General features: G+C 43.7%; 1 protein-coding gene across 1 annotated transcript in view; it reads right to left on the bottom strand.

The window, feature by feature from the left end:
• PDZD2 (PDZ domain containing 2) overlaps positions 1-13,269 on the bottom strand; it is a 138,669-nt gene that overhangs the window by 8,740 nt on the left and 116,660 nt on the right. The window contains exons 17-21 of the mRNA XM_042875196.1: positions 11,975-12,765; positions 10,630-10,774; positions 5,196-8,790; positions 4,438-4,555; positions 770-871 (exon numbers count right to left, since the gene is read on the bottom strand). Coding sequence (XP_042731130.1) covers positions 770-871; positions 4,438-4,555; positions 5,196-8,790; positions 10,630-10,774; positions 11,975-12,765 — 4,751 coding nt within the window. The remainder of the gene's footprint in view (positions 1-769; positions 872-4,437; positions 4,556-5,195; positions 8,791-10,629; positions 10,775-11,974; positions 12,766-13,269) is intronic.

Here is a 13,269-nt window from a genome sequence, read left to right as displayed (position 1 = left end):
AGCTGAGGACATACCCTTCTGGCCTCTGTACTTAATGTTTCGCTCTCTTACGATCCACTCTCTTACGATTCTGTCTCTTCCAAGGACAGAATTCAAAAGCACATCCTGTGCAAATAAATTGTCACACGGGACATTGTCATTTGGCATTTTTCTATCTCACTGAACTCTTTTTGAACAGTATTTCAACTTTTTAATATCTTTTGCTTAAAAATTGCTCAATGTCACACAACATTCTTGGTTCATAATGCTGCATAAAATGCTCTTTAAAAAAAAAAAAAAAAAAAGGAAAAAAAAACCCTCACTTACTGACATACTGACACTTACTGACATCCAACAGTTTTTACTAACAGTAAAACAGATCAGTGAAGAGGAATCCAGAATGTTTGCTCAGGTCTGAAACAGTCGCTCTCAGGATTTGCCAAAACTTCACTTTTTTGTGTTGCACAAAATTTCCTTTCAAAGGCTGGAAATACAGATTTCTTCTAAAAGGCTGTATGCATGCAAAGTTTTACTCATATGCATAGCATTCTGACTACCCAGTAGCACAGCAGTTGCACTTTCAAAGACTGAAAACATAATTGGCATCCATCTCCATAATGAAAATTACAGCAGACACTCCCTTCGATTTCAGTCACAGACAGCATGCAGCTGCCTCTGAGACACACTGCTTTAAGATTTGCAGCGAGTCTTGATAAATGAGCACTTGATCTAATCACCAGCATGCTTTAAAACAAGCTTTGCAAAAAGATGACTTGCAGTCATCACTTACTGTGACTGATTTCTGTTCCAGATCTATTCCTCCAGCAACACTAAATCCCAGGCCAGCTCCTTCTTCTTTACTCAGGACTACAAAGTATGCATCTTCTTTGCTCTGGCAGGAAAATGGGGGCAAAGTGGTACGAGAATAAAGAGAAAAATAAAAGCAAAGATCAAGACCAAGTTCCTGCACAAATCACAAACTTCCAGTACTCTCAGATTATGGCAAGAGAAAAAAAAAAAAGCTCAAGAAATTCAAATATTAATTGAGACATGAAATATATTTATATTTCTGCTACAGATAAGTAGCAGCTCTGTGCGAAAACTCAGGTGACAGCAGAGATTTCTTCAGTCAGTCAAAGGTTAGAACGCAGTCAAAATTAGGGTATAGAAGGGTATTACACTTTGGACAGCCTTGCTTTCAAAATCAACTTCACGTTGCTGGATGTTTTGCAGGATAACTGGACACTTCCCATACATCTTTCAGGACCAAACACTGTATTTTCTATGTTATTATGAACACTTCTATCCTATTTCTCCTTTCTCTTGAAAGGCAGTTATGGCAGCTGCATCAACCTCTTCTCAGCAGTGCTGGGCAATCTTGCAAGGAGCAATGATTACAAACTGCAGCTTGGAAGATTCAGTGGTACAGCTATTTCACTTCTGAGGTGGAAGTAATGAATCCATTAGTGATCGAAACAGGACTAAGCTGTGCTGTAGCAGAAAGAAGAACACAGCACAGAAAAGGAACTGGCACTGGTCTGCACCAGGGTTGAACTTGGCTCCAGATCAGCAGGAAGGTGTGAAGTCGAGTTCTTTGAAGTAATGAACTGCTACCAAAATGCAGATTTTGCATTGAGAGAGAAGCAGTTCCGTCCAACAAGTCTGGTGCCATTTTCTGAATGGTTATTAGGACAAAAACAGATACTGTTACAGATGCTCTATTTTGCAATAGAAGGGAAACTGCTTGTGGGGCAGAGCACCAGAAGCAGGGAGTGGAAAGCAGGACTCTCATCTTTTTCCTGGGAACCTATCCAACATTAAACATTTCCAGAAGCTGCCAACACTAAAATTAATGGCACATCATTAGAAGCAAACTTCTTAATCTATTTAGCATTAAATGACATATTCAACTCACTAAATCAAACACTTTAACTCAGTGCTTGCCTTTAATTTCAGTGTAGAAAGCACAGGGAATCGCAGATTATTTCTGCTGAGTGGTGAAACAATATGAATTCTTGGCCTCTGTGTGTGCATTTTGCCAAGTAATGGTCAAGGAAGATTTTCTGCATTAGAGGCATCTCTGCAAAGCACATGAGAAATTGATGCCCCCCTGCTTCACACCACTGATCCATGGGGCACAGGGGGCACATGGGGGCACTGCTCTTGAAGAGCAGTCAGGGATGAACACATTAACCTACAGCCTTTTGTAGCTGTCAAGACCTTCCTCACTCACACTCAAACAAGAACAGCTTTACATTAGCCTGGATACAACAGTGAGTCACATATCTAGCTTAGCTTCCTTCAACAAAGTGCTCCGAGGGTAACAAACAATTGTATCTTTGAGCATTAAGGATTAAAGCGTTTTTGTTTAAGAGGTCATGTTCTTTTCTACCCTTTCCCTCCCTCACACTGGTGTGTCTTCACCTGAAATACTGGGTGCAGTTCTGGGCTCACAATTTAAAAAGAAGGTCAAGATGCTTGAAAGCACCCACAGGAGGGCAACAAAGCTGCTCCAGGGGAGGTTCAAACTGGGGATTAGGAAAAACTGCTCTACTGCGAGGGTGGCCAAATACTGGAATAGGCTTATTAGAGAGGTGGTTGATGTCCTGTACTTGCCTGTGTTTAAACAGCATTTGGATAATGCCCTTAGATTGTATGTTTTAAGTAGTGGTCTGACAGTTGGAACTCAGTCTTTGTAGGTCCCTTCCAACTAAAACTATTCTATACTGTAACTTCATCTGCTTACACTTTCAGAAGTGTTACAGGGTTGTGTGATGACCACATGCCTCAGGATGGTCAGTAAGACTAACTGAACTCTGGTTTCCCATTCCCAAACGTGTGCCTTTCCTCCTTGTCCAGCCCTCAAGTGAGTCCTTATTAGCATGCGTAAAATTGGGCAACAGATCAGTCTATTCCTTTACCTGGCCGCATAGTGGAAGCACAAAACCTAGAGTGATGTGTTGGGCTTTGAGAAGAGTCAGTACAATCAGACATCTGAGAAGTAAGTCAACACAAAGTAGCTCCCTACAGTTTGCAGGCAAGCTATTGCCTCAGAATTTCTAAGGAACTTGCCCAGACTTACAGAAGAAACGAGCAGTGTCACATAAAAGAACTAAAATCTTTAGCCTCTCCATTTAGCCTGTTCATCAGATGACCAAAGATCTGATTTTTAAAATATGTATTATTAGCATTTACTGAACACCAGGAGTAAATTCAGAACCACCCAAAGCATAAGATAATGATAAACTCTTCCTGGAGAAGCTCCCTCTGAATCAGACAGTCTGCCTCATTTTTCAGCAATTGCGTAAGTATGAAGAATCGTCCTATTGTACAATTAAACCCACCAGTTGACTAGCATAACATTTTCCAGCATGTGTGCCATACTGGGCTTAAATATGGATAAGAAACTATGCAGACAAGGAGTGCATTCCAGAAAGCATTTACTTTTATAAATATTTGAGTTTTCAGATTTTGAGAAGTGGCATAAATAAATAATGTCTCCAATAGTCCATATAAAATACTTTAAAGAACACTTAATTACTTTCGTCCAGAAGTACAATCCAATCCTAAATTCTTTGGTAAACCTATCAAACTGTCTTGGCTCACAAACCTCTTGGGAATTGCAAGCTTTAGTTATGCTGTCCTTGGAAGGAGGTAAAGCTGGGTATTTTGGGGAGGTCTTGTTCCCTTCAGTCCATTCTATACTCTGTGAGTTAAGTCTGAGAAATACTCTAAATGCAGCTCAGCCAGCAGTTATGCAGACCAGATGGCAGTTTTCCCTCTAGTGCTGTCATTATTTTATCAACTTCAGCTCTGATTCAAAAAGGATGTGGACATATCCCAAAAACACACACAGTGCAGAGAGGGAAAACGACACCCTGGCAATCATTTCATTTCAGAGGCCTTCTTCATACATCTAAATAATGAAGGTTACCTCGACACAACACGTTTCCGCAGAAAACAGCAAAATGTGCACAGTGGTCTCTTGCAAGTCCTCCATCAGATGCTTTTTGGCACTCTAAGCCACCAGTGTCTGTGATCTTGGCTTCTTAAAAGAAGTGTTTGCTTCCAGAAAGGAACAGAGTTTCCCCCGTGTGGTGGGTAAAATGGATTTGACTATGATGGCTGGTGGAAAGTTAAATTCTGATGTGCAATTATTGGCAAACCAAGGAGGTTCTCAGCTTAAACAATGACTGGAGCCATTCTTCCTCACTTAAAATGTCTTATTGTGGTTCTTAACTGCTTTCACACTGGACAAACAAGATCCTTTTTTATCCAGAACCCACCAAAATATATTCAGGGTTTATAGTAAGCATTCAAAAACCAGCAGTAGTAAAACCATCATCAACCATAACCTACTGCAGGATGACTGGAGGAACTCTGGAAGGGATTTTATAGGCCATTAAGAAAACCCCTAGAAAAACTGCCAATAGTTTAGCTTCATCTTCTGGTTATTACCTTCACTTGTGCTTTGACTTCCTGGAGCATAGAAGCAATGTCACATTTTGGTATCAGAGCTGACAAAACAGACTGCAATTTTTGCTGGTCCAGGTTTGAGATGAGTAGCTGATCCAGGCTAAAACAAAACAAAACAAAACAAAACAGGAAAAAAAAAGTGTATTTCTAGACTGTGTAGATATATTTCAAGCACACAGTAAAATTTGCATTAGGGTAAGCAACAAAAGGGCAGCTCAACAGCAAACAGAAATCTTGAGCATGGATAAAAAATGGTATTAGCTGGGAGAATGAGAAGGCAGAAAGAAGACAATTTACAACAGCTCTGAAAATCAGCCCCCACTCGACTCCCCCCCTGCTTCCCAATGATTTCTGCAACAGACATTAACAAAACCAGGCAGACAGCTATTTCTGAAGTCTACACACTTTTGAGGGCAGACAACAAGCCTGTCTGTCATCCCTCCAGGGTGGGCAGGAGGCAGTGACTGCTGCATCATAACATGCCAAATAACAACCAAAAGAACAGCTAGAAGGGTCACATGAAATGAGCTCAGCCCTGCCAGGATAAAGCATCCCATCCCATACTGAAGAGCAGCTGCAGCCAAATAGCACTGCAGCAGCTCTGAAATGCAGCAGAGCAAGAAAGAGTAAAGGAATTGGTGTAAGGGCCAAAGCTGAAATGCGCTTTCATCAGGAGAGGCTTGCAGGGATGAAATAAAATACTGCAGAAAAGATGGCTGATAGAAACAGCAAACACCGACCTGAGGGACCAGCTGTTTCCCAGGTGCTCTGCATCTGGAGAGCCACCACGGGGTGAGTCATCATCTGAGGCCGACCCTGGTGTCCCCGAGCTGCTGTCCTGAGGGCTGCCACTGCCCATCCCCCCTGCCTTGGTAGGGCTCTCCTGGCTTGACAAGACAAAGGATCTCCGGGGAGTGATTTCCAGCTCTGTTTTGAAGCAGGCAGGCTGGGGCGGCCCTGAGAAGCCCTCACCACATAGCTTGTCCAGGTCAGGCATGCTGAGTGCCCTCAGCTCCCGCAGCCTGGAGCGGGACAGCGGCAGCCGGCCCAGAACTCGGCTGCGCCGCACCTGCGAGGCCACAGGGGGAAAAGGAGACTGGTCCGCCCCAGTGCTGCACTCCTCACCCCTCTGGGGCTTTCCTTCCTTCGTGACACCCTCCACTGCACGTGTCGGCTCTGTGCTTATGGGTGACTTGGCCACAGTGTCAGCTGGCATCGGCGTGCTGCCGTAGGAGCTCAAGCTGCGCCGCAAAGCACGAGGCGTGTCAGCAGGGCTGGATGCAGTGGCCATCCCACTGCATGACCTCCTGCCAAGTTGGGACCGCGTGGCCGAGTGGATATCGATGGCCTTCACAATGGGCCGGTCGAAATTTGCCAGGTTTTCAAAGGATTTGATCCTTTGTTTGACAGAAAAGGATGAGGTAGGTTCATGTGGCCAGTTCAGCTCGTAGTAGTAGTAATTCCTCCTGAAACTCCTCAGTTTGTCAGTGGCAGGGTAAGTAACATCACTGGCGGAGGGGGATGTGTCATGCATCCTCTGGGAGCTTTTGGAGCTGTATACCTGCTCCTTCCCACTCTGGCCATTTGGCAGGCTGAGATGCACCATCTGTAATGAACCCATCACCGCCTGGGGACATTTTTTGTCTGCAGCATGGCCCTGGGGACCTTGTGCAGGCTGAAGCTCCACAGCATGGCAGTTCTCCCTTAAGTGACCAGATAACTGGGCTGGCATCGAGTATGTCCTTGTCACAGGTTTTGACAAGCCGCAGAGATTTCTGTCTCTGGCAATATCTACTTTTGAAAAATACACTGTGGTCCCCATCTCTTCAGTCGGTTGATGCATCTCTGTGTTCACCTCTTCATTTTTCTCCAGCAATGGCAGCTGCAAAAATGGTGCTGGTGAGGAAGAGGCAGAAGATGAAGATGATGATGATGATGATGATGAGGAGGAGGAGGAGGAGGAGGAAAGCTTCACCTCAATGAAACTACGCTGAATCTCCTGCCCTTCTTGCTGCTCCAGCTGAACTGCAGGAGACCTCAGTGAAGAAGAGCCTACAGCTGACGCTCCAACATTTTGCAAATCTAACTGCCTAATGTCATCTGCACTATAGATGCTCTTCATTGTGTTCAGGTTCATTCCAGAGTTCTCAGTTCTCCCTTTCATATATTCAACTCTTGTTTCCCCTTGAGCGGATGAAGCAACTTTGGATTGACCGTCTCTTGCTCTGAAATCATCCACCTTAACACTCTTACCCTGAGACACTGCAGGCTGCATGGAAGCTTGCTTTTCTTTTGGCTTTCCCCATGCCTGCTGCAGATCCGTTAGCTGCCCACACCCACCACAGTTCATTTCACTGCATGCTGCGGGGCTGCTGGTGCCATTCAGGGCAGGCAGAAGTGAATCTTCAGAAATGACCAGAGATGGTTTATTTTCCAGCTCAGATTTCAGAGTCTTTGAGGCTGCTGAAATGCTCTTGCTCAGATCTGGATTTGTAGATGAGTTACGGGGTAACAGTGCTTTCTTCCCCAAAAGTTTAGGAGACAGCTGTGGAGAAATAGAAGTCTTTTTCTGATCAGCCCCACTGACTTTGGTAAGATTAACACTGGAAGAATCTGAATTTGTCTTTGCTTTGCTTTTGATAGTGAAACCTTTTAGCTTTGGACCTCCTTTGGCCTTCTGGTTATTTAAAAGGGTTTCCATTATACCTTTTTGTGCTATTCCCTTAGACTCCTGGCAAGATTTTTTCTGTGAAGATGGGCTGTGTGGTACTACAGCTTCTTTGCTGTGATTTGTGCTCGAGCTTTGGATTTTCCCATTTGAAGTCCTTCCTGAAGTCACACAGTTAGTTTTCTCATTTTTCCCTGGCAAGTCATGAGTTGTATTAGCCTTTGGATCTTTAGATCGGGAGGGAAAGGAAGACCTGAGTGATACTGCTCTTGCTGATGTTGCATTCACATGATTGCTGTCTGCTTTAGACAAGCTGGACATACTGTTGGTTTCTTTCTTTGCTAAGCAATAGGTAACAGTGTGATTACAGTCATCAACCACTGTTTCACTTTCAGATTTGGATCTCTGTTGGTCATGACATCCTTCTTTCTCAAGCAAGCTGTTCTCCAAGCCACTGACATTTCCAGCAGAGCAAAAGCCACCTTTTTTGCAATGCAGAGACCCTTTCTCTTCAACAGACTCACAGCATTTTATGTGTCCATTACTGATCCCCAGACCCACTTGCTCTTCTGCACTTAAGGCACCATTGTTATGGAATGTGTAAACTTCAGGGACATCAACTGAATTCTTTAGGATGTTATTTTCTGGCAGAAAGATTGAGGAAGGAGAACACAGGGAAGCAGAGAAGACTTTTGAACATGGTGAGGGACACAAATTGGGACCATTGCAGTCTTCCAAGCCCAGTTTGCTGACTCTTGACTCCAGTGACCTACACATTGCACAATCCTCAGTTTGCAAAACTTTGCCACCACAGTGATGTGGTGGTGCCAGAGAGGATGAGCTTGTCACAGATGTGAGATGCTGCTCCTGAGAAGGCTTTTGCAGCTCATCGTTCATGCAACAAATCTCAATTTGCTCATCATCTGACTCCAATACAGTACAGACTGCTGGGAGATTAGCAGCAGCACACGGCCCATGCAACACGTCACTAGCACTATCAAATGTTTCTGTGACAGACTCTGCATCTGAGTGAGAATCTTCTGCAGCCCCATACATGGACTTTGGAAACCCGTCACTTCCCTTACCGTCTGGACAGCTTGCTGCAGGCAACTCATCCTCACTTAAACTGCTAAAATTCCTAGAATAGTTATTTAAAGAGTTTTTATTCACAGTAAAAAGTTTTCCTGTGTTAATAGAGTCCAACACAGACAGCCCCAAAACCCCTTGTGCGTTCACTGTGCAATTCATAGTCTTCTCCAGCAGCTCCTCCTTGCCCCGACGCGGCTCAGAACCAGGGCAGCCTTCATCAGTCCCACAGCAGCACATGGTGGTGGACTCATCTCGGAAGGGGCTCTCTGCTCGCGACGGGGTGCGCGAAGCCCTGCTCTCAGGAGCACCCATTTGGATGAGCAAGTCATCAATATCAGTGACAGGCATGCAATCCCCGGCATGGCTGCTCTTTGTGGTACCTCTCTCCACATCTTCCGTCACGGCATCAGGTGGCAGTGTCATTCTCTGTACTGCACAGCCACCACCAGCATTTTGCAAACCTGCTCCTTCTTGTTTCCCAGCACTCAGTTCTTCAGCTGAGAGGGTGCTGCTGACATCAGCTTGACTTTGAGTGTCTACTGCTGGAGACAGGATGAGGTTTGTAAATCTGCTGACAGCTGCATCATGATTTAAAAGAAATAAGAATAAAAAAAAGAAATACAAATTCTATCAGATGTAGGAAGTGATATCAAAAACACCATGATATATTATAAAAATAGACACCCATGTACTCAGACTAGATTTTTCCTTCTTCCTTGCACTCCTCCTCTTTTATAATCATGTTTACAAGAACTCCAATTTATCATAACCCCGCGTATTTGAGTAGCATGCAGGAAGGAAGAACCCTCCCATCCAGGCCGAGCAGTCATAATCTGTTTAACTCTCATCTTTGAGATTTAGACAGTCAAGCAGCCAGCTACCAAAGTGTCACTGTGCAGGAAGTCAGGCTGAGCAGTGCTGTTTCTCACTGCTTGTTTGATTGAAAACACTTCCAATTGCTTGCACAGAGTATACAAAGCCCTGCCACAGCAACCAAAGGTGAGCAGGTAACAGCAACAAGCAGTGCGTGAACACCTTCACTCTGATCCTCCTGACTCTCCTGCAGGTGCTTCATGTGACATGCATGGGTGATGTTACACATGCATTAAGCACAGTGGCTTTGTGAGACTTCTGGCACAGACCTTTCTTCTCTTACAATATATCTTTACCTACTCCTGGGCAACACACTGAGCGCCATGCCACTGCTGCACTTTAATATGTACCAGTTCACCCATAGCCCCAGTTCCTTAATTTTCACCAGTTCACCCCCAATATTTGCTTGTACCTTCCTTCATTGCTTCTGGGACACAAATCCACGTCTAAGTTGTCTTCCCAAGACTGGTTACTACCAGATGAGACTCAGAAAGTGCATGGAGAAGCAGGAATGCATTCACACAGTCAGCATCCCTTCCTGCTCATTCAAACACACCTGCATGTCTACCTAATCTTTGAATGAACCTGCAGGACTGTCCACACTGCTTATCTTATATACCTGTGTTAATAAAGCTCCGAGCTCACCCTGGAGTCAACAGAGGGGAAGACATCCTCTTCTCTGCCAGAAAGGCAGAGCAAAAGGAAAGTAGAAGAGTTCCCTGATAAAGAAGTGTCAGTATGCCCCTAGCCCAGTGCTGGTAGACTGCAAAAGCCAGAGCAATAAGGAAACAAGAAAAGGACTCTCTGCCAAACCAGAAATTCCTTAAAGAACAACTGGAATTGAAGCATTTGGAAGGAATTTAGGCTCACGGGTATTAAAAGGAACATGAAGAAGATCATAAGCTAGAATAAAGCAAAATATTATGTTCTTCCTGAATTTGAAAAGTATGCTTTTCTTTTTCAAACATTCACTTCCACACCATGAAATCTGTACAGCCTGTGGGGAAGCATATATTGCTGCAGGAGCATAAATCAACCCTGAGCAGAAACTAAAGAGGTATCAAGTGTTTCAATTCAAACCAGAAAATCTTTTATGAGATGCATGCAAATAAGCATTTTGATAAGATTGTGATAATCCTGGGTTTCATGACACAAGAAAGCATCTTATCTTCTAGCTGTCCATTCCCAAAAACACTGCTCTTAAAAGAGATAGATGTAATTATAAAGGCTCAATGTACTTCCTGAAAAGACACAGTAGAAAAATGGGCTGTCAGTACAGGGCTGCTGCCAAGTTAACCTCAGGTATGCACAAAATGACTCAGACCTCAGCAAATGCCGACAGGAGGGACATACTGTAAATGGGAGCTCTGAACACTGAACATGGATGTAGGTTTCCTCCACTCATCACAGCACCAGGGAGTACCTTGAAGCCTGGTTAGGTGATTAGGTGCTTTTAATTTGAATTAATGTGGAAAGGAGGAAAGCAGAAGATCAGACTGGTACTCATAATAAATGGTACAAAAGCAAAACTACTCTCTTCTCACCTGATGCTGCTTTCTGGATCTCCAGGGTTACAGATGTAGGAAGACATTGCATAAGCAAGCAAATTTCCTCATATGTCATCTTGCTGACTGGAATACTGTTGATGGTGGTAATCTCATCTCCTACAGTCATCTTGCCCATTGATCCCTGATGCAATGACAGAACAAAGGAAATTTTAAATACACCATTTCCATAGGAGCAAAGTTTGCAGGGAACATTATGGCCAATAAGCAACATTCCCTATTTCACGTCACCACAGCGAACAGGTACCACTGCTGACAGTTTGCCAGCAAATAAAGAGCAGGCTGTGTCTGTGCCAGGAGAGGAACTGATGACCAACCTCAACCAGGAAGATCAAAAGAGCTGCTGGTTTCTCTGAGAGATGAGTATCAGGATGGAGGACACAGCCACTTTCATTTAAATGGACTGGTCTGGATTAAACCTTCAAGACTGGAATACAGTCTACAATTTTTTTGGTTTTCATGTAGGAATTACATCCCTGGTCAAAATCTCTTAAGACTAATTAGACTCTCCTAGATTACTACGCTGGACAAAGAATAAGCTTTTAAAGTGAAAAAAACAAGTATTTTTCTCATCATGGTGTAATATGACAGAAAGAGAGGCAGGAACAGAACCCAAATCCTGAACTCTTACAGCCCAATGTGAACTGCTGAGATGTATCCCCTGTTAACACTAGTGGTATTTAAATAAATTAAAAATGCAACATTGAACACTGTACACCATAATATAATTTTTCCCTTGTTTATGCTATTGTATCTAAAGTCAGCAGTTGCATGTCCAGCATGAAGCCAGTAATCAGAAGACATATGCAAGTAAGAGATGCAGAAAAACAACACGTTACTGGTACTACTATGGTACGTGGCAAATCTGGCCAGCAAGTAACACCTCCTGGCACCAGGTTTGTATAATAAAGGGATATATGCTCATAAAATAACAGGGATAATATTAACACACGCATTCCAGGTTGCAACACAGCTCCTGTCTTAAAAAGCACCTTTATCATCAGGATTTACTTATCTTGTTTCTGCCTCTGATAAAATGTAAGAAAACAAAGTAGTGCTTCCTCAAACTGTAACTCTGGAATGTGGATGAGTCCATCTCAGTGCATCTACCTTTTGACTTTCTCAGTTTTGAGCCAGCCAGAGTGCACTTCTGAATCAAATATTTCATTCAACAGGCATTTGAGAACCATATGGCATGAGGACTTCTGCCCAGCAGCAGCAGTGCCTCCCGTGCACTTTTTCTCCACAGTCCACTGGCTTAACAACAATAATCCCTGCAAAGCGAAAGCAAATCATAACAAGGCAATCCAAAACAAATAACTACCCTTTCCGCTGCTCCACCTGGACGTAGCCCTGTGACAACAACCTTCAAGGGCATAGCCTGGATTTCCAAATCCAGGCCGAAAGACTCGTGCTCATTGCGAACCAGAGTGACAATTTCACCCTGGCACTGCCCAGCCCCATCAGGTGCTTCACACTTCTTGCTGTGAGGGAGCATCCTTGCAACAGGCTTGCTGTAAGCGCCATGCTCCTCTGTCCTCTGCCTCTGAAGACTTCTGCACTCGGTGCTCATCATGCTTTTCACTCTTGTAACAGCCCTGTGCTCCAGTCTCGGGGATCTCTTAGATTCGAGCTGTGCCTCTCGGAGTTCCCTCAAACTCAGGCTGCTGAGACGAACTTCAGGCACACTAGAGTAGTCAAAAGCTATGATGGGGAAGAAAGGAGAGTCTATTTGCTCTGGCGTGCTGTCTGCAGACTCCACGGAGCTGCTGAAGAGAGGGGAAGATGTTTCTGTGCCAATATATCTAGATGAGTTGCTGTCCTGGATCTCATCATCAGTTTCTACTGATGAGGTTGTAATGACAATGCCAGCATCCTCCTGGCTCTTGGCTTTCTGGCTTCTTTGCAAGTGGGAACTTTCATCATCATCACTGGCATCGCCATCATAGAAGACAACCCTCCTCTGCCGATGAAAGGGGCTGCGAGCAGATTTGGGACTGTCACTGAGGATGCCAGGGCGGACAGACTCCACATGCTTGTTGTGAAGACAGGATGATCTCCCACTAGTTGAAGAAACCAGAACATTTGCTTTTGCCAATCCTGCTTCTCTAGCAGCTAAGGGAAAAAAAAAAAAAAAAAAAAAAGTTATATTTTAATTGTATTTATCAGTGATTTTTAATACCAAGCATGAGTCTGCAGCAGAGGACATGTAAACGTTTCCAGAGAAGTTCAGCCTCAGACAACAAAAGCAGTTTTTTAAGTTCTCCTTCCAACTCCAATACACAGTAAGAGCAATAGCAGAAAACTTCAGAATTTATGAGTAATTTCTGAAATCAGTTCATGCCACATCTGGTTTTATTTTCAGTTTATTTCTAAATTATGGCTATCACCCAAAGAAGAAAGAGATGTACATACTCATGCATTCTTTACATTGAACATTTCTTTCACATCTTGCTTAAATCTAGGATGCTGCTTTTATCAGTTTACAGTGAGTGAGAAATGTTTTCTTGAACAAAAACAGAAGTACACAGCCATCAGTACTAAATTAAAGACTAATAACCCTGAGAATCCTTTTCATATCATTTTTAGAAAGAACTGCATCTTACTTTGCAGAAAGCT

This window comes from Lagopus leucura, unplaced genomic scaffold (assembly GCF_019238085.1).
Source record: "Lagopus leucura isolate 7727_CA_CO unplaced genomic scaffold, USGS_WTPT01 Super-Scaffold_100014, whole genome shotgun sequence".
Taxonomy (NCBI): Eukaryota; Metazoa; Chordata; class Aves; order Galliformes; family Phasianidae; genus Lagopus; species Lagopus leucura.
This window is presented reverse-complemented; position numbering and strand designations above follow the sequence as displayed.